Here is a 26,880-nt window from a genome sequence, read left to right as displayed (position 1 = left end):
AAGTCTGCACTGCACTGAATAGGAGAAGGAGCGGAAGTCATTTTGTATCCTTGGCAGCAAAATTTACACCCCACCCACAGACAGTAAACTGTAACAAATACAAAATCAATCCCCTTAACAATAACAATGATCCCATCCTCTCACCACCCCAAACAACAGCCCACCTGTCAATATATGCATCCAATAAAACAAACCCTCCCATGGTGGAAACAAAAAACAAAGGAGAAAAAGAAAAAGGAGTCCGGGACCTCCCATGGTCACCACAGAGTCCACTGCCGCCGCCGCCGGCCCCCCCCCCCCCCCCCCACCACACTCAACGCCATCCAACCTCTGAAAGAGTACCGTACATGTACATGATATCCAAGAGTTGTAAACACCCCCCCCCCCCCCCCGCCTCTCCAACTCCTCCCGTCCACTACCTCTTGTAAAACTCCTTCCCCCAACCTCGGTTCCTTCCCCCCCAACTTTCCACCCCGGCTAGACCACTCGGACCCTGTTCTGCCAGGCTCCGATGGCCGCAGCCCCTCCCCCCACCTTACTCCCGTTCACTGGCCGGCTTAAAGCGGCCAGCGTGGAGGCCCCCGCCCGGGTCCCTTTCCCCCTTGCCCGGCCCTAGGAAAGCCCAGAAAACCCCGCATATCCACCTACACCCCAAAGAGCCCTCACTTCAAGTGAAAGCCCCATCACTTTCCTTGTCCAAATATATACAACATTAGCTCCTTTAGCCCCTACGCCCACACGCGGTGAAACAAAGAAGAAGAAAATACAGTCCTGAGGTTACATCGGCACGTGGCCAATTCTCAATTTCTCAGTTCTGCCACAGTCCTTCTGCCTTCGCAAACTCCTCCGCTGCTTCCGCCATTCCAAAATAATAGTCCTTGAGTTTGTAAGTCACTCTCAGCTTCGCTGGATATACAATGCCGCACTGCACCTTGTTAATCTACAGTGCCCTCTTCACCCGGGTGAAAGCAGCTCGCCTCGCCAGCTCCACCGTAAAGTCCTAGTATACACGTATACCAGCTCCAGCCCACTGTACCACCCGCTTCTGCTTGGCCCAGCACAGGACCTTCTCCTTCACACTGTACCTACAGATACCTCTCCAGTCACCTGAAGAAGGAGCTGCGCTCCGAAAGCTCGTGTTTGAAACAAACCTGTTGGACTTTAACCTGGTGTTGTAAGACTTCTTACTGTACCTACAGAAGCACAGAGTCATTACCCTTGGCGGCTCACTCGCCTTTGGTACAGGCCTCCACGACCGATGAGCCCGATCCAGTTCATACCGGGAGGGATCCTCCCCCTCCCCCAATAGTTTCGCCAGCATCATGGCAAAATACTCAGTCGACCTCGGCCCTTCAACTCCTTCGGGCAGCCCCACAATCCTCAAATTCTGTCGCCTGGATCTGTTTTCCAGGTCTTCCATTTTTCCTCGCAGATCCGTGTTAATCTCCAGCACCTTCCGCATCTCCTTCCCCATCGAGGCAAGTTGCTCACCGTGCTGCAATAATGTCTCTTCCCCTTTCTTCAGCGCCTCCCCATGCTCCCGCACCTCCGCCACTGCGCTCGCCACCACCGTCATCACCGAGGAAATCGCCTCCTCCACCAGCATTCAAAACCTCCCTCATCTCCTTCCTCATTGTCTCCATATATTTTGTAAACTGCCTTTCGAGTTCCGCAGCCATCACCTTAGTTATTTCTTCAGCCGTAAGCAATGCGGCCTCCCCTGGTGCTCCAGCCTCCATTTTCCTTGGTGACCTTTCCACTCCCCGACAGACCTTCAGCTGTTTTTTTTACGGCTGCTTTTTTGCTCACCTTCGACATTTTCCTTTACTGTGCCTTCACTGTGCCTCCTCTGTGCCTTCTCCCTGCTTTTGCCGCCTCAGTGGACCCTGGGCCCGGGCTTAAAGCCCCGAAAATGCTGTTCCCGAACGGGAGCCCTCCATTGAGCGGCTGCCTCCCACCCGCCGTCACCAGAAGTCCCACAACTTTCTATTTTGTTGCTTGTCAACATGCTGTCATTAAACACTCTTTAACTTCGGGCGGGTTTACACCTATGCCTGTAAGCAGATTTTCTTCTCAACCCATCCAAAACTTTCTGGGAGTTAAAACTGATCCCAACAGTCAAATAATCTTAAGGCCAGCTCATTTACAGTGACTACCAAGAATCTTGTTGTCATAAAAATCGTTGTCAACATGAAGGAAGCATGAAGCATGAGGATATTGACAAAAATAGAAAGACTTTATAAAACATGGATTGGTATTTGGATTGGCTCAATACATTAAAGAATGATACATTTGAAACCAATATCATATTCGGCCTACTTAACCTGCCCTGACATTCAATAAGATCATGGCTGATTGTGGCCTGAACTCCACTTTCCTGCCTGCCCTCCATAACTCTGGACTCCCTTGTAGATCAAAATCTATCTAACTCAGCCTTATTGAAAGACCGAGCCTCCAGTACTCTCTCGGGATGAGGATTCCAAAGATTAGCAACTCTTGAGAACTGTTATTATTAAACAATGCTCCCTAGCTCTGGAGTCCCTCACAATATAAGTTAATTTAATCTGAGTAAAAATGTACAGGGACTATATACTATACATATATATATCTGTGAAATTATTGAAGATTTCCTTGAAGTGAGAATGACATTTTGGGAGAAGCTTCACGCAAGGACATTAGTAGCTACAGGCTGGACAGCTCAATTCCAACATTCTTCCACCTATGGAAGATAATGGACGCGCAGAAATGAATTCCATTTCAGATGGGATGTCTTTCCTCTGGTGCACCTTTATGATGGCTGAAGATGCCAATTCTTGTGGTAGAACCTGCCTCTCAAGTGTTGCACTTGAAGCATGTGCCTGCCATTGTGGTTTGTTGCTTTCGGCTTTGGGAACTGTTGGCAAGACGCTGTAGCCAGTGGTCATTGTGGTGGTGCACGTCAACCTACAGGAGGTGCTGCCATTTTCCTCTGTTATCAGCTAGTGATAATCGATGTCTCAGGTCCTCCTGTCATGCTTGCAAGCATTCTTTAAGCAGATCTTTAGGCATCCTTCTGATCGTCTTGACTTCAGCTAACTCACCATACAGAAAGTAATTAGGTATGCAATTGTCATTCATCTTGTTAATGTGCAAGGGCCAACAAAGCCACCTCTGCTTGATGAATGCTATGGGAAGGCTGCCACATTGGCCATTTTGTCCTGTCAGAATATACCCATAATGCACCTCAGACAGCAAAAATTGAAATTGAGCTCATTTTCTTGATAGTTTTAAGTCATAATGTTTCACAGCCATACAATAAGGTGCTAAGAACATAGGCTTATTAACCATCAGGTTGCTCCTAAGGGCCAGCTTGATGTTATTCCATGTGCACTTCGTGTGTCACCAAAAGTGGTAGCGGGCTCCAAGTTCTGCATTCAAGGGACAAATTCTCTGTCACCCTGGCCGAAGGTAGCTAAATTTCCTAACCAATTCCAGCAGGGTGTTATTTAAGTGTTTCAGTTTCAGTGTTTGGTATAAAATTTTTCAGGCCATACAGGAAAATTGATTATAAACATTTTAACCATCAGGTATTTAGTTGGCTGATGTAGCCAAACAAAAAGTAAGCATACAGATGAGATGCAGTGCAAAGGTGCAACAACGAAGTACTGAAATTATGTACAAAAGCAATGAAGGTGGGTAGATCAATTAGTGGCATCAGTGATAACACATTATAATCAATCTAAACGCACAATGACGCTGAGAAAAGGTAGAGTAAGGCACAAAGAAAAAAAAATGCAGTGGCATAATTTATTACATTTGTTTCTTCTAATTTTTTCAGTCTCCTTTTTCAGTCTCCTTCTCATTATTACCCATCTTCTCCATTTTCTGTGTATCGATTGTCCTCTCTGATGGACTGCCATCATCTCATTCAGCTCTTAATTCTCAATTCCCACATCATCATCTTCACAACATTGGCTTTTCTCCAGGCGGAAGACAAGTGGCTGAAGCTGATTATGCACTTAACCTTCTGGCACAAGGGTTGCCCTGAGTAATCACTGCAAACCTAGCTACATTCGCAATGCATGATGCATTGTGTATGCATCTGCATTTGATCCAAATTTCAGAGGGAGCCCAGTACACCATGGGCATATCGTACAACCCATGTACCTATACACTGACACATAATTTAAAAATCAAAAGCATCAGGCTTATTCTAATAGATTGATATGAATGGTAGTTTAAGCCAATCTTATATGCAAAGCTCTATTCAGCTACGTGTGGACATTTTAGTTAAGTCAAGGGTATGAAGATTTGATTCCACAATGAAGATCAGTATGAGCACGGGATTCAACCCGAAGTTTTCCTGGTCTGTTAAGCCCAGTTTCACACTTGTGGTATAATTATACACTCATCATTGTAGAGCTGTGGGGAAGGTTTTAGGGATACCCACACTTCCATTTGTCACTTTAGATATTAAGTGTGAATCACCACAGCAGCTAAAACGTGTTATAAATGGTATAACATACAGTGATAATGGATCTGCACCAGAACTTTTTCCAATTACGTTGTGAAACCATTAAGCAATGTCAAAATTTGACAAAAATTTTTAAATTTCAGCAATGGTCACTCTCACAACTCCCTCCCTGAGAGCTGTAGTTACCAAGATACTTATAGCTAAAATAATTTATAATGGGGTGATGCCAGCGCTGGACTGGGATGGGCACAGTAAGAAGTCTTACAACACCAGGTTAAAGTCCAACAGGTTTATTTCGAATCACTCCCTTCGGAGCGCAGCTCCTTCAGCAGGTGAATGAAAATAATTTAAGTATTTCCATCCCAGAGTTGGTACTAATACCAAGTTATTTTCTCTGAAACTTGGGATGGAAACTTATGGAATTAGGCCCTGACCATTTTTGGGTCAGGAACCTGGCTGATTTCCTAATGAGTGAGCTCTACTGAGGTTCTTTTGCAAAGCATCCCCCCTTCAGGTTACCCAACAATAGGGAGGATGGGCAGATCATATTTCTATTTTGTCAAAGAAAGGATTTCTAATTAAAGGGACCATGGCACGGGTTACAAGGTCTTCCCAGCACTTGGATTTTTTGATACTGCAGCTACCGCAGAAATGGAGCGGAGACCTGGGAAAGTCCACTCCCCCTGTCCACCAGCACCAGGTCTCTCACTTTTACCTGGAGATCTTGCTCTGGGATCTGTAGGGCTGCAGTGAGGTGAGCTCCTCCAAGGATAGGAGGCAACCTCTCCAAACAAATAGGTGTGGATGGAAGTGGTTGAGGAAGTCAGCAGCAGAGGTGTGTGGTCCCTCCAACCTGCAGACAATGAACCATGAGAATCCAGGATCTCAGGAGGATATGACAGGCGAATGGCATAACACTTTCATGTGCCAAGTATCACACTCTGATTTGCCCAGCGTTCTCCTGCATAGCATGCTTAAAATCAATACACCTTAAAGGGACACTCATTCCTCTCTCTCGGTAGGCAGCTCATATCCCCATCCAGCACACATCCAATACTCACAGGCACCCTCAGCCTACTGCCTTCTCATGCCCATGCCTCACAGGGACACTCCATAAATGGTGTCCTTCCCTCCTCTCAACAAAAGCCATTATAAATACATAATTCTCTACTTTCTCTCTTTCCAAGAAAAAAGAGCCCACAACTTGGGGCAAGATAGAGACCCAGGAGCGGGACATGCTTCAGTGACTGGCACCTTGTCAGCCATTGGTAATGTGTCCACTTGGTCCAGTGGAAAATAATTCTAACTCCAGGAGGCTGCAGATGTCAGCAGCGGCCTGCTGTGAGAACCCGAGCCTCCTGATGTGTCGTGACTACCTATAGACTGTGTGTTCTAGAGTTGAATCCTAGTATCCATCCTATCTGCCCTCTGGAAAGGCTTGTGGCAGAGGAGAAGGCACCTGATATTCTACAGGTGTTGTTCGTACTGCTAGATCAATTGGGGTATGATGAGTCTTTTGCTCTTGTACTTCAGCAGGGATAGAAGATGGAGTTGCTCTGATACCTTGTCGGTAGCATAACGGTTAATGCAGTGCTAGACAGGTTGAAGTGCCTTCCAAGGAAGTGGAAGGAATTGGATAGGACTGCACCTATCATGCAGTAAAACCACTTTCTGAGGAAAAGGATTGCTTTTAACAGCAGTCTCTCAATGGCCATGACTGGAGTTCCTCCGTGTAAATGATGAAAGCCTTCACAGTTAGTCAGTTTCACTGAAAAAGTTCTTTCTGTTGTGTACTTGCCTTGGTGACCCTGGTGAGTTAAAGTCACAGTGCGGAAACTATGCACCCGCTGGTGAAAAAGGCTCTTCTTTGCCTTTTATATAACCTTAACTACTTTCCCGCCAGATCCACGGGGGTTCACTGTTAAGACTCTCATCCCACCACAGGGAAAGCTGGAAGAGGATGAGATGATATTGGAACCTCAATCTGACATCAATTTCAGATACTTGACAACCCGCATAAACCAAATCCTGCCCTCACCTGGCTGGGAACTTTCTGCCCTGGGTGGCTCCAAGTCTGTAGATTCTGGAAAAAGTACCAGAATTATGTGCATTGTAGCAATAATCTCTGATTTGACTTGTTGACAATATCCTCAATTTATTCAAACATTTGTAATTGTAATATGTTTCCCATGCAGTAATTTGTGATGTACCTGACCAAAGAGAGAGCACAGAATGGCTAAAAAAAGTGACTTCTGATGGCTAAGTGAAAGTGTCATGTGATGTTGTGGTAACAACTTAATGAAGTCAATTCTGAGATGAAGGGGACAGATCCTCTATCCCAATATCTCCCCAAATATATTTAAATGTAAACACAGTGGGATTCAAGCTAGATCTGAAAAGGTTCAATATTTCTGATGAGTAGAGATAGGTCAATCCAGTGCACCAAACAATATAAGATCCACTGCAACAATTCACCAAGATAACTTAACACACCTCACTCCCTTGCAATGGCTAGCATGAGAGAGGAAAAGCAGTAATGCTCCAGAACTATTATCACCTTCAGGTTCTCCTCCAAGTTACACACTGCCCCGACTTAAATATACGGTGCCATTCCTTTCACAGGGTCAGTAACCTTGGCAGGAATTTTACAGTCATTCTTGACATCGGGATGTTTAGGTCCCGCCAACGGTGGCAGGATCAGCAAAGGCATACCGCCTCTGTTGCTGCGAAACACACCGCAGGGGATGCAGAAAATCCTGAGTTCTCACTTTGATCCACCCGTGTGGTAGCAAGTACTGCAGTGAGTTAAGGAGAAGGCCAACCACACTCTTCACAGGGCAATTTACTGGAGATGATCAATGATTAATACCCAAATCCCAAGAACATTTTAAAACCATTTTGTCTTTCGGGAAGGGTACCGCCAAGTCCCTTCCTTCAAACTTTCTTTATCCCCAATGAAAATTAACCAAATGATTTTTTAACTATTTACTCATTTGTGGGATGTCGGTGGCTGGGCCAACATTTGATGCCCTTGAACTGAATGGCTTGGCATTTCAGAGAGCAAATCTGGAGTCACATGTAGGCCAGACCAGGTAAGGATGGCAGATTTTCTTCTCTGAAGGACATTAATGGACCATATTGGTTTTGACAACAAGTAATGATAGTTTCATGGTTATCGTTATGCAGAATAGTTTTCAATTCCAGATTGTTAATTGAATTCCACCAGCTGCCATGGTGGGATTTAAACCCTGTGTCTCTGAATTTACTATGAATAATTTCATAGAATGTCTTTTTAGATCCCATAAAACAATCAATGCTTACGTGCAAAAAGCTATAAATTTTCCATAGAAAGCGGTCCAAAGTCAGAATCTTTGCATGAGACAGTCTTCCTGTTCTACTTTCAAATTCCAACCAACCTTGTGATATAGTGGATGCTATACAGTAGCACAGTGGGTAGCACTGTTGCTTCACTGGACTCCGGGGTGGTCCTGGCAGATTAGAAATTAGCAAACGTGACGCCACTGTTTAAAAAAGGAGGTAGGCAGAAAGTGGGTAATTGTAGGCCAGTTAGCTTACCTTCGGTGGTAGGGAAGATTCTGGAATCTCTCATCAAGGAAGAAATAGCAAGGCATCTGGATAGAAATTGTCCCATTGGGCAGACGCAGCATGGGTTCATAAAGGGCAGGTCATGCCTAACTAATTTAGTGGAATTTGTTGAGAACATTACCAGTGCGGTAGACAACGGGGAGCCAATGGATGTGGTATATCTGGATTTCCAGAAAGCTTTTGACAAGGTGACACACAAAAGGTTGCTGCATAAGATAAATTTACATGGTGTTAAGGGTAAGGTAATAGCATGGATAGAGGGATGGTTAATTAATAGAAAACAAAGAGTGGGGATTAATGGGTGCTTCTTTGGTTGGCAATCAGTAGCTAGTGGTGTCCCTCAGGGATCAGTGTTGGGCCCACAATTGTTCACACTTTAAATAGATGATTTGGAGTTGGGGACCAAGTGCAATGTGTCCAAGTTTGCAGGCGACACCAAGGTGAGTGGTAAAGCAAAAAGTGCAGAGGACACTGGAAGTCTGCAGAGGGATTTGAATAGTTTAAGTGAATGGGCTAGGGTCTGGCAGATGGAATACAATATTGACAAATGTAAGGTTATCCATTTTGGTAGGAATAACAGCAAAAAGGATTATTATTTAAATGATAAAATTCAAACATGCTGTTGTGCAGAGGAACCTGGGTGTCCTAGTGCATGAGTCACAAAAAGTTGGTTTACAGGTGCAACAGGTGATTAAGAAGGCGAATGGAGTTTTGTCCTTCATTGTTAGAGGGGTGGAGTTGAAGACTAGGGTGGTTATGCTGCAACTGTGTACGGTGTTAGTGTGGCCACAGCTGGAGTATTGTGTTCAGTTTTGGTCTCCTTACCTGAGAAAGGACATACTGGCGCTGGAGGGTGTGCAGAGGAGATTCAGTAGGTTAATCCCAGAGTTGAGGGGGTTGGATTACGAGGAGATGTTGTGTAGACTGGGACTGTACAGGTCAGAATTTAGAAGGATGGGGAGGATCTTATTGAAACATAAAATTATGAAGGGAATAGATAGGGCAGAAGCGAGGAGGTTGTTTCCACTGGCAGGTGAAAGCAGAACTAGGGGGAATAGCCTCAAAATAAGGGGAAGGAGATCTATGACTGAGTTTGGGAGGAATTTTTTCACCCAGAGGGTTGTGAATCTATGGAATTGCCTGCCCAGTGAAGCAGTTGAGGCTACTTCATTAAATGTTTTCAAGATAAAGATAGATAGTTATTTGAAGAATAAATTAATAAAGGGTTATGGTGTTCCGGCGGGAAAGTGGAGCTGAGTCCCCAAAAGATCAGCCATGATCTCATTGAATGACGGAGCAGGCTCTAAGGGCCAGATGGCCTACTCCTGCTCCTAATTCTTATGTTCACAGCTCCAGGGTCCCAGGTTCGATTCCTGGCTTGGGTCACTGTCTGTGTGGAGTTTGCACGTTCTTCCTGTGCCTGCATGGGTTTCCTCCGGGTGCTCTGGTTTCCTCCCACAAGTCCCAAAAGGCGTGCTGTTAGGTAATTTGGACATTCTGAATTCTCTCTATGTGTACCTGAACAGGCACCGGAATGTGGCGACTAGGGGATTTTCACAGTAACTTCATTGCAGTGTTAATGTAAGCCTACTTGTGACAATAAATATTATTATTATTATGCAGCAATGAGCTGAACTTTCTACACTAAGCTGTATGCCACAGAGAGTTAATCTGTCCTGTATTCCTCCGGCTGGTGTAGGATTGAGTTTTCTGGTCTTCTTTCTCAGAATGTTGGTGGTGAAGATGCACAATTGCTCCTAGTTTACTCTTCTCAAACTCATACATGTACACCATGGATTAGTCAATCAACCTTTAGTGAGGATATTTAATGTAGTAATCCTTTCCTGCACTTCCATCTGGAGAGGCACAGTTTGCCTTGTAGTGCCAGTATCTGCTATGGTTTGTTTCTTTCACGAGCAGGCAAGTAATTAAGCGATGGCTTGAGGCTTCAAAAATCTATGTTTTCACATCAGCAGGACGGGCAGCATCTATGGGGAGAGAAAGGGAGTACACATTCCGATGATGGATCATCATCGCAGTTTCTCTCTCCAGGTCTGTCTGTCCTGTTGAATATTTCCAGCATCTTCTGCTTTTATTTCAGGCTTTCAGCATCCGCACTATTTTGCTTTCATACCAAAGCACCAAGTCGTTTGTTTGTACAATTTCACCCGTATTGCCAAAAGTGGCTTCAATTAAGACATTTTTCATCATGCTCAAAAGGTCAAGACAGTGCTCTCACAAACACAGGGAAAATACCCCCACCCCTTCAAATCAATAGTTTTCTTTTCAAATCTCCCTCTTATTCATTACCTGGCAAAAACACGGATTAATATTCAGCATAGTTACACATATACTAGAGACAGATGATACCAAATAGGAGGAATCGACTCAGAAATTACAGATTGAGTTTGTCAAAATACGTAAACGTTGAGAATAACTGCAAACAATATTTTATGCAAACAAGCATAAACCACATATAGGAAGGAAAAATTCATGTCAGACAAACTCCATGAATGCTGGTGACGTATATGGAGTTGAAGTTAAAAGACATCTCGGGGTCATAGTAGATCTGATGCTCAGCACCTTTAACCAATGCAGAGCAACAATCAACTAAGCCAAAAACTCCTGAGCTACATAGCAGAAAAGATGGAACATAAATCAGAGGAAGTTGCAATCAAACTGGTATTGGGCTCCAGTCAAAACGCATCTGAAAACTGCACCAGTTCTGGTCACTGAAAAAGGAGACATGGTAAAGTACTAGAAGTAGCGCAGAAAACGGCAATGAAACGCATTGCTGATGTCAAAGGGATCTTTTTGGGGAAAGACTAGAGAAACATGAGCTTTTCAGCCTGAAAAGGAAGCATCAGAGAGGTGAGATCCTGTATCCTGCTGATGATAGAGGGGGGAACCAGAGCATTGCTTTAAATTAAATAGAAGTTCTCAAGGCTTGAAAACAGTAAAATCCACTGCGAAGTGTTGAATACAGTGACAGTCTCTAAAATCTTGGAGAAATGCAGAGATAAAGAGTAACTACTGAACTTGAAACAAATACTGCAGTATAAAATTCACATTCAGGAAATTATCAGTGAAGGAATACATGTAAAGGAAATGTTGCAATTATCGCACAGGCTGCTGAGTCGTCGGGCTCGATCTGAAAACACTGGAAACAAAAATAAATTGTTTCAGCAAATTTAATTAATGAATTGAGCAACCTTTCGGAATAATACACAAGCTCTTCAGTTTAATTCTTCACGTTTGGTTAAACTAAATGTCATATAATCAGTTGTTGAGAACCAAAGAACATGTGGAAACATACATTTTGCATCATTGGTTCCCAATTCCACAGCGCTGCTTTTATAGCAGAAGTGTCTCAAGTAATCCTGACAGCCTTGCAAATAGTCCGACGCATTCTTACTATTAAGCTTGAATTTGACCTCTTGTCATGCTAAACTGACATTTTGTCATGGTACATTGCATGTTAGTGGTGATGTTTTCATAAACATTGAGGGAACTAAATGTTAACATCGCCAAATTTACAGATGACACAAAGCTAGGTGGGGGGGGGGGGGGGGGATCTGTGAGGAGGATGCAGAGATCCTTCAGTGTGATTTGGACAAGTTGAGTGAATGCACAAATGAATGGCAGATGCAGTATCATTTTGGTAAATGTGAGGTTATCTATTTTGGTGGCAAAACAGGAAGGCAGATTATTATCTAAATAGCCATAAATTAGGAAAGGGAAATGTGCAATGAGATCTGGGTGTCTTCGGACACCAGTCGCTGAAGGTCAGCATACAGCTGTTGAAGGCAAATGGTATATTGGCCTTCGCGTACAGGAGCAGAAATGTCTTGCTGCAATTATATAGGGACTTGGTGAGGCCACAGCTGGAATTGTGCAATTTTGATCTCCTTATCTGAGGAAGGATATTCTATAGAGGGAGTGCAAAGAAGGTTTATCAGACTGTTTTCTGGGTTGGCAGAACTGACGCATGAGGATTTGGTTAGGATTGTATTCGCTGGAGTTTGAAGAATGAGGGGGAGATCTCATATAATCCTATAAAACGGTAACAGGATTAGCACAGTAGACGCAAGAAGTAAGTCCCCAATAGTGGAGGAGTCCAGGACCAGAGGCCACAGTCAGAGGGTACCGGGTAGACTATTTAGGACTGAGATGAGGAGAATTTCCTTGTCCCAGAGAGTGGTGAGCCTGTGGAATTCACTACCAAAAAAAGTTGAGGCCAAGACATGATTAAGTCTTCAAGAAGCAGGTAGACACAGCACTTGGGACGAATGGGATCTATGGATATGGTGGGGGCGGGAATCAGGATAATGAGCTGGATGATCAGCCATGATCATAATGAATGGCGGAGTAGGCTCGAAGGTCTGAAGGTCGCCTCCTGCTCCTATTTTCTATGTTTCTATGTCCATGTTTGAAGACTGAGTGTCATTTCCGGCTACTGTGTGTTAATTAAGGTGACAAGTGTCACTTATTCCACTTCTAGCCATCCACTGTCGACGTATTACACAGCCAGTAAACAACAACAACTAGCATTTATATTGTGTAAAATATGCCAAGGCAAATCACAGGAACATCAGCAGGGAACACTTGACAAAAAGGTGGCCAGTTATGGCAACCCAATCTGAATTACTGGGGAGAAATCTATTTGTGCCAACTCTGAAGCCTCGATGGCGAGGACTGAATGGGCAGGGAGGCTGGTTTTAAACTATACAAAATGTGACTCCAGCTCCCCGTGCATGCACCCTATGCCTTTTTACCCCAATGGATATATGGGACATCAAAGTGTCCTGTCTTTGCGAGTCAGGGCACTTAGTTAACATATTTAACTCCAGCTTCCACAGTGCAACTGGGACTCCGATTTCAAATGCAGCACTGCTGCAGGAGTACCCAGTGGTACGAAAACTGTCACCAAAAGGGAGACAGGAACTGTTGACTGTACACATTAAGTAGCTCTTTCAACAATCTTGAACCCAGCTCATAGACCAGAGTTTAGATCATCAGCAGAAACTGATGAGGGGGGCCCATCTCATGTTTAGTGTCAATAAGATACCGGCTTTGGAGGGCTGATGAATTTCAGTGTGGCATCTTTGCCCATATGTTTTTGGGGCCAGCAATTCTGGCCAAAGAGCCTTCAAAAGTAGCTGTAGTCGTGACTTTCTCAACCACAATCAATCGTTCATTGCCATTATAGCCCCCACATCGATGAGGATCTGGTCCTGGCAAGCAAGTATGCTCTCATCGTGCATTCGTGCTAAATGTTGGGGGTCGCGGGAGAGAAATTGGTGGGATTTCAACAGATGATATTAGAAACAACTAGGAGGTAAATGAAATTGAGGTGAAAACCACACAAAGAGCTATCTAGATAAAAATTACTAGCATGAATCCAGGAGCATACTAAAGACTAATCAGGTCAACGCAAGGAGGGCCATATTGGATAATCTTTGTCTTTTCACTTATGTGGCAGGTACGTGAGTCCAGGAGACAGAGATTAGTCTGAATAATAATCATAATGAATATAAAATACAGCATTAACTATACTCAGGAGATAAGTATCTCTATATTACGAGCCAGAGCCTCATCAAGGATTTATCTGTGAACTAATCCCTTGACCATTCAGAGTGGCCCTTTTCAGCAAGATCACTTGAGTCCCAAATGTTTGTTAGTGTCCACTATTTTTATGCAGCTCAGTACATGATGAAACATTATGGTAGTATCCAAGTCGAACGTCCTCACTTTGTGTATGTGTACAGTGGCTCAAGCTGCTCGTTATTTTTCAAGCATTTCACACACTTGAGTGGATAGAATAGTCTTAATAGTCAGCACTTCACAAAGCCTGTCCACCTACAAGGCGTAAGGCAGGAATGTGATTAAATACTCGCCAGTTGTCTGGATGAGTGCAACTCCAACAACGCTCAAGATGCTCGGCACCATACAGGACAAGGCAGCCTGCTTGATTGGCACCTCTTTCACAAACGTTCACTTTCTCCACCACTTACGCACAGTAGCAGCAGTGTGTACCATCTATAAAATGCACTGCAAGAACTCACTGTTGTGTTATGTACTCAGGGATAACACAGGCTGCAACTTGATGCAGCTTTGACCAAAAGATACTCCAGACTTTGAAGTAAGTTTAATGTGATTTATTGAACCATTAGCACAGTTCTCTATGAGTTTGACTCTCCTGCTTATCTTGCTATAGTAACTCAGTCTAACTAACCAGTCTGCTCTAAGCCACGTGGTGGGTGTGATGCTTCTGATCTGCCCCTGTCCTACTCTCTAAGTGTCGCCTGTGGAAAGAGACAGAGCATGTGTGCCCTGTCCTTATTTATGGGGTGTGTAATGCCCCATTGTGGTAGTGTCACCTCTGGGTGTCTTTACTGCCCATTGGTCGTGTCCTATTCTATGTGTTCATTAGCTGTATGTCTGCATGTCATGATGTCTCTGGTGCTCCCTCTAGTGTTTACTTAGTCATAGTGTATTTACATTAACCCCTTGTGTATTTACAGTGATGCATATCACAACATTCACCAAGGCTCTTTAGGCAGCACCTTCCAAACAGATGACCATCACCATCTATAAGGACAAGGGCAGCAGATACCTGGGAACACCACCGCCTGGAAATTCTCCTCCAAGTCACTCACCATCTTGACTTGTAAATATGTTACCATTCCCTCACTGTCACTGGGTCAAAATCCTGGAACTCACTCACGAACAGCAATGTGGGTGTACCTACACAATATGGACTGCCGCTGTTCAAGAGGGCAGCTCACCACCACCTTCCCAAGGACAATTAAGGATGGGTAACAAACACTGGCCTAGCCAGCAAAACCCACATCCTGCAAAAATGAACTTTTTATAAAGATATCTGCAGGAGGGGGAACAAGTAAGAAATGTTCGTCTGAGATGCTAGATTAAAATAGATTGGTGGGCCAGAGTAGAGGGAACTTCACTCTACCTCCGAGAGAGTCATGTTTGGCTTGAGAAGAATTCCATCCTTCAAACTGATAGCCTTACCTTGGCACGCCAAAGAAAAATCATTTTGGCAACAATGTCCCATGTGTGACCAAGCTAGGTTGAGCTCAGACAGTACACAAAATTGGCCACGGCAAAATATACCTCCAACCTATCTTCAGTAAATCAGAGCAGCTACAATGTCAACCATAATACAAGGTGAGAAAAACCTCTGGGAATGATATTCATTGAATGCTTTCCTACCTGATTGAAGAGCACTTTGGCTGGCTGGCCATGGACACGATCTATGGGCTGGGGAGAACTCTTCCAGGTTCTGCCAAAGAAATGGGAGTATGTAGTATCAAAGAGGGTGAGTCTCAGCTGACACTGGACATTCGCCACTCCCTCCATTAAACTCTGGAAGAGAAAACAAAAGAGATGAATATAATTGCAATCAGATATATTAATGCAGCTAAAATTCATGTCAAGATTTAAAGACAATAGTAGCATAGTGCTTATGTTACTGGAACTCGTGATCCAGAGGCCTGAACAGTAGTTCAAATCCCACCAGCGCAGCTGTGGAAATTAAATACAATTAATTAAATAAATCTGGAAAAAAAAACTAGTTTGAGGTAATGGGGACCATAAAAACTACTGCACTGATGCAATAAGCCCAACTGATTCACTAATGTACTTGAGGGGAGGAAATGTGCCATCTTCACCTGATCTGGTCTGCATCTGACTCCAGATTACAACAATGTGCTCAACTCTTAACTGCCTTTGGATGGCCCAGCAATCCACTCAAGTCAAGGACAATTCAAGATGGGCAACAAACGCTGGTTTTGCCAGCGGCATCTATGTCCCATTCCATCAGTGAATTTTAAAATAATTCATGAAATGAAAATCGCTTATTGTCACGAGTAGGCTTCAATGAAGTTACTGTGAAAAGCCCCTAGTCGCCATATTCCGGCGCCTGTCCGGGGAGGCTGGTACGGGAATCGAACCGTGCTGCTGGCCTGCTTGGTCTGCTTTAAAAGCCAGCGATTTAGCTGAGTGAGCTAAACCATTCATTCCAGCTCAGCAGGTTTAAATTATCAAAATGTGGCACAAAGCTGGAGAAAAAACTTCATTCCAGATTCAAGCAGCTGTGATTTCACCAAATCATTGCATAGATTTGGAGAATTCACAGCATAGGACAATCAGCTCATCAGGATGAACACAAGAGGGCCCAATACAGATCCCCTGGGGCACACCAACAACCCATCCTTTTACATTGTACAAGATTCACCTCTATTTCAGCCTGTGACAACAGTCCAAATCATGTTAAATGTCACTCGATCCGCAGGTGTCAAGGTTATTTTAAAACCATCAAAACTAATAACTGATTTATCTATTAAAAATTTGTAAACCAGTACAGCAAAAGATTACACACAGGGCCAGTAGAAATCATCAGAACATTTTGGTAAATTCTGCAATCAATTGGGTGAAAACTGAAGAGACATTTGCTGAAGTCACAATTCCCAATGTATCTGGAGTGTGCTCTCTAATCTATAAACTTGATGATCAACAATTAATACCTGTGAGAGAATTAAATCAACGGCCTTGTTTGTTAAGCAAGTTGCATGTTCATCGGACAAAATGTTCCAGTCTTATTTTATTCACTGTAGGAATTAAATATCCTCATTACATTTCTGAGCCAACAGACTGACATTGCCTTTGGTTATATTTCTTCATACGGGGTGAGCAAAGAGTAGACAAGGTTTTTCTCCAGTGAGAAGTAAAAATCAATCAATCAAACAAGATGGGGACAAACTAGCAGCTAAATAAATCTGGGCAGATTTTGCATAACTCAAAGTGGCCTGTTCACTTCACTGATAGAGGCAACAGTCGGTTTGTTCTTTTCTCGGTGAGGGAAACAAAGGGCAGGATTCAATGGCCTTGTTGCGCTTATGCGACAGCGCAATAAGGCTGGTGAATAGCGGGAGAGGCCAGGGAACCGCGCCAGGCACCAGACCATTTGCAATGCTACTAGCCCACTTCCACAGGCGAAATCGGGATCCCGCCATAGTGTGACGACAAACCAATAATCACCACTTAAGCCCTATTTCCATACAATTAGCGGGGCCACCCTATATCCAACGGCCTGCAGCGATGCAGCGGTCTCCCCAGTAAGTGGTGCCAATTAGTACTCCTTTTGAAAAATGTGAACCTCGCGGAAGGGCTGCTGTAAGGACCCGAGGACGTGAGTAGCCATCTTCGCTCATAGACACTGAGTCCGGGGGTGCTGGGCTTGCTGCCCCTGTGCTCGGGGTGGGGGGGAAACTGGAGGGGCGTGGGAGAAATCAGAGCTGGAGTGGTGGGTTCTGCTGGGGTGGGCAACCGTGCGGGGGTCTTCCATGTCAACCTCTGGTACCCTTTCCAGGGGCAACCCTAGTCCTTCCCTGTCTGCCCCACTGGCTGGATTAGATTTGTTTATTGTCACGTGTACCGAGGTACAGTGTAAAGTATTGTTTTGCATGCAGCTCAGACAGATCATTCCGTACATGAAAAGACATAATAGGGCAAATAGGGCAAACATAAAATACACAATGTAAATACATAGACACAGACATCGGGTAAAGCATACAGGAGTGTGGTACTAGTTGGTAGAGAAGATGTGCGGAGAGATCAGATCAGTCCATAAGAGGGTCGTTTAAGAGTCTGGTAACAGCGGGGAATAAGTTGTTTTTGAATCAGTTAATGCGTGTTCTCTGACTTTGGTATCTTCCGCCCGATGGAAGAAGTTGGAAGAGTGAGTAAGCCGGATGGGAGGGGTCTTTGATTATAATGCCCGCTTTCCCAAGGCAGCGGGAGTTGTGGGCAGAATCAATGGATGGGAGGCGGGTTCGTGTGATGGACTGGATGGTGTTCACGACTCTCTGTACGTTCTTATGGTCTTTGGCCGAGCAGTTGCCATACCAGGCTGTGATTCAGCCGGATGGGATGTTTTCTATGGTGCACCTGTAAATGTTGGTAAGAGTCAATGTAGATAGGCCAAATTTCCTTAGTTTCCTAAGGAAATATAAGTACTAGGTCACATCCCTTAGCAAGTCGGACAGCCTACCACGGTCCATGGCCAGGGCAATCACCGACTGAGCCAAGCCTTGGAAACCTACACTCATGCTGCCGAGATACGCACCAGGCTCTCCACTGCAGTTACCAATCCAGCAGTGTTGGCCTCCATGTATTGCACTGCCGGCACTATATCCTGCACCCTTAGCTTCTGGGACTCTTCTAATCGGCAATGGACCTGCTGGAGGGTCGCTTACTTCTCCCTCGGAATATCATGACCGCACCCTAATGTCTGGATCAGCTCCAGGTAAACCTTTTCCAGAGGCTCAGCATCAGGCTGGATCCTGGGATTTAGCAGACCTCCGGCTGTTGTCTCACTTGGGCTTTACTGCTTCCTCCCGATGTGCATCTGCAACTGTGTGGTGCTCACCAGAACATGCCTCAGAAGCCTGCCCAATAACATTGCCCACCAAGGTGCGTGTATCTGCACTGTTGAAGGGTGGGGATGACAGCTGTGACGCATCTGTGGTAGCATCCTCGGAGCTCTTCTCCGAGGTATTCTCATGTGCGGCAGGGGAGGGAACCACCCCGAATGGGCCGGTGTTGTCAGCTGGTGGTCCTGTGGGATAATGAACACATGATCAGTGGGAGGGATGGGTCAGTCTGTATGGCATTAACAACCCACGTGTGACAATCCATCCGGGTGGGATATCATCTCTGCAGCAGACACCAACCTCCGGGTTGGTGATCACTCTGTCTTCGGCAACCTCCGTAACTTCCAGGGCCCATTCCTCAAATGTGGTGAGGATTCTGAGGTCCGGCATGTCCGACTGCATGAACAGTCCCCATTCCGTCGCATGCCAGAAAATTACCGAAAAAGTTCAAAGGGGCACATTTTTACATAGAAAGAAAATTCTATAGCAAATCAGTGTTCCTCTGTCTGCTTTGCTTGTAATCACCATAGGAACATTACAAGATTATTATTTATTTATTCCTTTATAATAAAAGTATCATAAAATGGCAAATCCTTCATCAGAAAAGTTGAGACATTGAGTAAAAACAATTAAGCTGAAAATATAAGGCAAGGTTATTCAATAATATCATTAAAAATATTTTTTAATGATACAATAAAAACCATATTGTGCTATCCTAATGCACGCGTATCCATAGTGTGTACTGCAAATTTAAACTCGTCAAGGCTCCTCAAAATCACCTTGCAGACCCACTAGTGGTAAAAATACTGTGGCAACATGTGCAGGTCAAAGACATAGAATTCCCTCTAATTCACCTCCTGATTCCCCAAAGCTGCTTGTGGTAAAATGGCCAATGGCCTGGATTTTAGGCCTGACATACAATTCGACATTATAAATTAAGAATTGGACATTTTAAATTAAAACCACAGTCAGAACCACAGGCTGCCCTGATGGGAATTCTAACATCCAAGTTCGAATATACTGAACAGAAACTGAAAGTCAGGGCAAGGCTGCCCTGCAAACAAGACATCAGGAGATAATCGGTCCCATTCAAATACATTGATTGTTGTGGATTGCCCAGATGAAGCCAGACGTTCTGGCACCTAGATCACCTTATATGGGATAGGTTTACGTGCAGACAATGAGGCTAAGGATGGACCTCTGGGGAGAGTTCCTGGTATCCTGCAGAGTTGCAATCAGCAACTCCATTGGGTGCTGCAACCCCCTTGTTACCTCATTGGCTGAGAGACAGAGAAACTTCTGGAAGGGAGCGAAGAGGGGGATAAGAATCCGACACCCAGCGACCCTCCCCAGCGAAAACTCGATGCAGAGGCAGCGGAGAAGACTCAACGGTGGGCCAGAAGACAGAAGGAAGCAGTTTGAGAGACCCACCTGCACTGAAAAAGGGCCCCAAAATGGCAAAGATTCAGAAATTACCCGCAGCTCGATCCAGTTGATCGGCACGGATAGTATTAAGAATAGTAGGCATATTCTAGTTGCGATAATTTGGGGGATAACTTTTTTATTGTGTTTGAAAATAAACTAGAGTTGAATTGTAAACTTGTGTTTGTCCTTTGTTCATCTCGCAAAAAAGGGCACCTGGGTAAAACGTTTGAATAATAAACACTGGTCGAAGTACCTGAATTTTACAGACAACACTGTCCGCCATCTGTATCAAATCTCACACACTACAAAGATGCGGCGTTTCCGAGCATGGGTTAAAGACTAACAGTACCATCCACACATGAGGAATGCATGTTAACTATGCTGGGGAACAATCAAAGGTATATTTTTATTAAAGCAGTATATAATTGGGTATACAAATCTGAAAATAAGTTAAAGAAATCTGTGATCCACCTTAATAACTAAATGTATGAACATTGTGCTACACAAAACTTTACAAATACATAGCTTTATACCTATTTTAATAAATTATATAATTTTTGAATCACTCTTCAATGAAGAGTGTAGGAGAGCATGCTCAGAGCAGCACCAGGCATACCTAAAAATGAGGTGCCAACCTGGTGAAGTTACAGACAACTTGCAAGGCACAAGTCAGGAGTGTGATGGAAAACTCCCCACTTGCCTGAATGAGTGCAGCTCCAACAACACTCAAGAAGCTTGACACCATCCAGGGCAAAACAGCCCGCTTGATTGGCATTCCATTGACCACCTTAAACATTCAGTCTCTCCACCACCGATGCACAGTGGTATCGAATTCACCATGTTCCTTCAACAGCACCATCCAAACACATGGCCTCTGTGACTTAGAAGGACATGGGCAGCAAATGCATGGGGACCACCATATGCAAGTTCCCCCTCCAAGCCATACAATATCCTGATATATTAGTGTTCCTGGTACTTTTCTTGAGCGATGTTCCTCCCTCCCTATTACTTCTTTATTTTCTACTTATTCTTGGGATGCTTTCTGTTTGTTCTGTGAAGTCAGGCAAAATATTTGCTGGGAGGCCAGCAGTTTATTGTTGGCCATCCCTAATTGCCCTTGAGAGGTGGTATGTGCTGCCTCCTTGAACTGCTGTGAACCGTGCAGTGTAGGCACACCCACAGTGCTACAAGGGAGGGAATTCCAGGATTTTGTTCCAGCAATAGTGAAGGAACGGCCGATATATTTCCAAGTCAGGATGGTGTGTTGCTTGGAGGGGAGCTTCCAGGTGATGGTATTCTAAATGGGAAAGAAAGTTCAGTTGATCAGCATGGTAGCACAGTGGGTAACACAGTAGCACAGTGGTTAGCACAGCTCCAGGGTCCCAGGCTCGATTCCCGGCTTGGGTCACTGTTTGTGCAGTCTGCCTGTTCTCTCCATGTTTGCGTGCGATTCGTCTGGGTGCTCCAGTTTCCTCCCACAGTCGAAAGATGTGCATGTTAGGTAGATTGGCCATACTAAATTGCCCATAGTGTTCAAAAAGGTTGGGTGGGGTTACTGGATTGTGTGGATAGGGTGGAGGTGTGGGCTAAGATGGGTTGGTCTTTTCGGCGCGGACTCGATGGGCCAAATGGCCTGGTGTGCGAGAGAAGCATGTCATTCCACTCCGGCTTTTTATATATATTTACATAATCTGAGGTTTATCCTTCACAAGTAAAAGCCATTAAGAATGCGGCAACAAGGGAAAGAGTATGCAAGATGACTGGAAAATACTGCAATGGAAATCTTGTATTTATGAAGGGCATCATCCTATTCTCATTAAGAAAGTCAAATCTCACACACTACAAAGATGCGGCGTTTCCGAGCATGGGTTAAAGACTAACAGTACCATCCACACATGAGGAATGCATGTTAACTATGCTGGGGAACAATCAAAGGTATATTTTTATTAAAGCAGTATATAATTGGGTATACAAATCTGAAAATAAGTTAAAGAAATCTGTGATCCACCTTAATAACTAAATGTATGAACATTGTGCTACACAAAACTTTACAAATACATAGCTTTATACCTATTTTAATAAATTATATAATTTTTGAATCACTCTTCAATGAAGAGTGTAGGAGAGCATGCTCAGAGCAGCACCAGGCATACCTAAAAATGAGGTGCCAACCTGGTGAAGTTACAGACAACTTGCATGGCAAACAGCATAAGCAGTTTGCAATAGACAGAGCTAAGCTATTCCACAACCAACGGATCAGATCGAAGTTCTACAGTCCTATCACATTCAATCATGTATGGTGGTGGATAAAATGAACAATTGATTAGGTATTTTTGGCATTGCAAACAGCAACAGTATAAAAACAATGTGCAAAGAACAATAAATAGAGTGCAAACACCAACTTCCATCTCTCCAAGACCCGCCTATTTAACCCCATATTCTACGCTACCCTAGCCCCCCCTCCATGAAGAAGTTGATGAATGGTTGCCCCCTCCAGGCGAACCCTAACAATGACCCTCACAAGGGACCCTCACAAACTTAATCTTCTCTAGGCCGAGAAAGCTCGCCATGTCGGTTAACCAGGTCTCCAACTTCGGGGGCTTTGAGTCCCTCCAAGCTAATAATATCCTTCTCCGGGCTACCAGGGAAGCAAAGGCCAGAACATCTGCCTCTTTCTCCTCCTGCATTCCCGCGTCATCCGACACCCCAAAATCGCCACCTCTGGACTCTTTGCCACCCTTGTTTTCAATACTCTGGACATGACATCCGCAAACCCCTGCCAATTTCCCCTAAGTTTTGGACACACCCAGAATATGTGGACATGGTCTGCTGGTCCGTCGGCACATTTTACACACCTGTCCTCGACTCCAAAGAATCTACTCATCCGGGCCACAGTCATGTGGCTGATAAAATGAACAATTAACTGGAGGAGAAGGCTCCACAAATATCCCCATGCTCAATGATCCACCTCGAACTCCTCCAGAAGCCTCTTGCATCACAGATGCTAGTCTTTAGCCAATTCGATCCACTTCACGTGATACCAAAAAATGGCTGAAGGCACTGGATGCTGCAAAGGTTAGGGGCCCTGACAATATTCTAGCAATAGAACTGAAGGGTCATGCTCCAGAAACTGCCATGCCCCTAGCCCAAGTTGTTTCAGTACATCTACAAGATTGGTATCTACCTGGCAATAAGAAAAACTGCCCAGCTACCGGCCAACTACCGCCTCTTCAGTCTACTTTCAAGCATTAACAAAAAGTGATGGAAGGGGTCATCAACAGTTTCAACACGGGGAACTTGCTCAGCAATAACCTGTTCACTGGTTATTCAGTTTGGATTACACTGTTTAGCACAGGGCTAAATCGCTGGCTTTGAAAGCAGACCAAGCAGGCCAGCAGCACGGTTCGATTCCCATAACAGCCTCCCCGAACAGGCGCCTGAATGTGGCGACTAGGGGCTTTTCACAGTAACTTCATTTGAAGCATACTTGTGACAATAAGCGATTTCATTTCATTTTACTAGGGCCACTGAAGGTAATCAACTATTTTCAGATAGGTAAAAAGGCTATTTTAATGTAAATATTAAAGCCCAGTTTTAATACCCATTTTAAAATAAGGATTTCAGTACTCATAACCTTAGGTCATGACAAAACACATAACTTAACCAGAAGCACAAAAGCCTGACACATCCACAAACTAATTGGAGATTTAAAAAAACATTTTTGCTGACAATATGAACAAACTATTGTTCTAATGAACAGATTTCAAAGTTTCCCCCTGTCCACAGAATGGCATCCACCCAACTGTGGTGACACTGGGCTCAGTCCGCAGCCACCACGCCGGGTTAACCGGAAAAAAAATGTCCCACGCTAACGGGAACTCGGCCGATCGGGGGCGGAGCATTGGGAGAGGTGACGACAAGAGGCCATCCCGACGGCGTGCGGCATACTCCGCGAGTACGCCGTTTTGGAGAGGGCGAAGTATCACAAAAGCGCCGCCACCTCCGATTTCAGCACCAACGGGGATTCTCTGACCAATCCCCGAACGTGATTTCGGCATCGGAGAGCAGAGAATCCCGCCTACTTTTCCCAAAGGATTGTGAATCTGTGGAATTTGCTACCTCAGAATACAGCGGATGAAGGGATAGTGAGTAAATTTAAGGAGGAGTTAGACAGATTTTTAATTGGTAATGGGTTGAAGGACTATGGAGAACGAGCAGGACGGTGGAGTTGAGGCCAGGATGGGATCAGCCATGATCACATTGAAGGTGTTGAGTCTCGGGAGGCCAAATTTCCTACTCCTGCATTCTTGGAATTTCTGGCTGGTTTTGTAATCCAGCTCTTGGTCTGTAGCATTGCCAGTGGATGAGGAACATATTAGCCATGATAGTATGGCGGATGAATCGGTCAAATGTTATCTCTGCCAAGTTCTGTACGGCAGTTTCAGCTCAGTGGCAAAACTGAGTTTATCTGTGAGGCCACATGATCAATGGTCAAATAATTAGCTCATAACACATGAAGACAAATCAGTGAGGTGCCAAATGGTAGCCAACATATTGTAAACCAGCATATGTTAGAACTTTTAGAAAATAAGGGAAGGAAAATTCAATGTGTTAGCCTGTCTCCGTAAAGACTTGGAGAACGAGCAGCATCATTAGCAGAATATGGTGGTTCCTAAGCTTGGAACTCTGTGTAAGAAGCACGCTGCAAGGGTTAAGTAACACAGGTTGAAATATCTGATTAATAGGCAGAATTGTTGCTAGATTGCTTGGGGATCAGGGAAAATGTTAGACCTTTAGTATCTTCGATGTTTTGAACTAATTAGCCTACTCTTAGTATACTAGAAAAACATCTCATCATTTTGATCTTATTTTTGATCATACTTTTCTTGAATGTAAATGAACCAATTCTGAAGATCAGAAATTTTGTTCATTTTATGGATTCCATCACCATTTTGCAGGAAAACTCACCGTTCCCTCTTCCTGACTTCTATGTTTGACATAGTTCAAAGTGATTTGCACTGATGAATTGATTTGGTGATTTGAATTGAATGAATGAAAAAAAAATCCATAATGGATATTTCCAATTTTCACACAATTAAAACTGTATGAAGTAGGTTGTACTTGACAAATAGAACATAGAACAGTACAGCACAGAACAGGCCCTTCGGCCCTCAATGTTGTGCCGAGCCATGATCACCCCACTCAAACCCACATATCCACCCTATACCCATAACCCAACAACCCCCCCCTTAACCTTACTTTTTAGGACACTACGGGCAATTTAGCATGGCCAATCCACCTAACCCGCACATCTTTGGACTGTGGGAGGAAACCGGAGCACCCGGAGGAAACCCACGCACACAGGGGAAGGACGTGCAGACTCCACACAGACAGTGACCCAGCCGGGAATTGAACCTGGGACCCTGGAGCTGTGAAGCATTTATGCTAACCACCATGCTACCCTGCTGCCCCCATTTCCTGTCAGTTCTCTGCTGAAGTCACAGGTACATCACTCCAGTTACTAGCAACCATCCTTCAGAGGTGAGCCATAAATCTAAGAACGAGTCAACAACAGACAGCTAACCCTGACCAAATCTGGCATCAGCACATGAATACCACCATCAGGGTAACTGACAGTTATCAGAGGCAAGAATCCTGGGTAGGAGATCCTGAAACAAAGAGCAACATCTTAAATGTTGCCATGGACGCTAGACTTTACCAGATAATTATGTTTTCAAATGTCCGTTTAACTCAAAGTGAAACAGATAGTTCTGGAAAGGAGGTGGTAAATTCTTCGTCAACACCTCAGCTTACGTGCGGCATGGTGGCGCAGTGATTAGCACTGCTGCCTACGACACAGAGGACCCGGGTTCAATCCCAGCCCTGGGTCACTGTCCGTGTGGAGTTTGCACATTCTCCCCGTGTCTACATGGGTTTCGCCCCCACAACCCAAAGATGTGCAGGATAGGTGGATTGGCCAGGCTAAATTGCCCCAATTGGAAAAAAATTATTGGGTACTCTAAATTTTTTTTAAAACACCTCAGTTTGGAGAAGTGCCCACATGGCTTCAGGTGTCATGAAGATGATAGTCGAGCAGGGATAGAGAGTAAAATCAAAACCTACTGAGACATCAAGTTGCAGTTTTTAGCACCTCTCACAAACACACGAACTGGGGAAAAGCTGCTGCTGAGAAGCAGGAGGAGTAAAAGGAAACTGTCACAGGGACAGGTCTTCTCCATTCTGTCAGAAACAATGGGTGGAACAAATGAAACTCTCAATGGGGAAATAGCTTCTGGTAGAATCGTCTAAGTCATTAAAAGCAGGACTAACGTGACCTGAGGCGGTGGGGCAGGGAGGATTTGTTGAAAACTGCCTTGCTGTTGACAATTGCATCCAAAAAAACTCGGATGGAGTAGAATGATTGTCAAAAGACACTGTTTTGATCTGGTCTGGTGGGGAGTGGCAAACCTCTGCTAGAGTGACTTTGAGACTGTCCTGCGTAGGTCAACCAGAGACATGGTGTAAAGTTAAATACATTTTCCTCTTTTTTTTTAAAATTGATTCACTATTTGCTTGTTAATTGTATTATGTTGTTTTTAGGTTGTTGCAGTAAAAGTCTTTAAAAAAGTAAAATCTTGCCCTTCAGTTGTTTCCACCAGATCATCTGGGAAATTAATCTCTTCTAAAACGTTATCGGTCTCTACAGGGATTGGAACACTGTTTAAGTCAGAACAGACTAGAGACCTTCCAGATGGACTAAGCAGTATTACTCTGGAGAGGGAATTGGCTTTTTAAAAAATTCAGTGGTTTTTGATCAGTCCAAAAGGAAGAGCATTTATAAATGAAAAATGCTTGTTTGAAGCTGCTACCTACATAATAAGTAAGAAGTCTTACAACACCAGGTTAAAGTCCAACAGGTTTGTTTCAAACACGAGCTTTCGG

At 44.3% G+C, this 26,880-nt stretch overlaps 1 protein-coding gene across 6 annotated transcripts in view; it reads right to left on the bottom strand.

The window, feature by feature from the left end:
- nphp4 (nephronophthisis 4) overlaps positions 1 to 26,880 on the bottom strand; it is a 591,121-nt gene that overhangs the window by 516,001 nt on the left and 48,240 nt on the right. For all 6 annotated transcript variants that reach the window (XM_038821764.1, XM_038821765.1, XM_038821766.1 and 3 more), the window contains exon 2: positions 15,293 to 15,445. In XM_038821764.1, the coding sequence (XP_038677692.1) occupies positions 15,293 to 15,445 (153 nt within the window). The remainder of the gene's footprint in view (positions 1 to 15,292; positions 15,446 to 26,880) is intronic.

This window comes from Scyliorhinus canicula, chromosome 16 (genome assembly GCF_902713615.1).
Source record: "Scyliorhinus canicula chromosome 16, sScyCan1.1, whole genome shotgun sequence".
Lineage (NCBI taxonomy): Eukaryota > Metazoa > Chordata > Chondrichthyes > Carcharhiniformes > Scyliorhinidae > Scyliorhinus > Scyliorhinus canicula.
The sequence above is the reverse complement of the archived record's forward strand: the minus strand, read 5'-3'. Positions and strand labels throughout refer to the sequence as shown.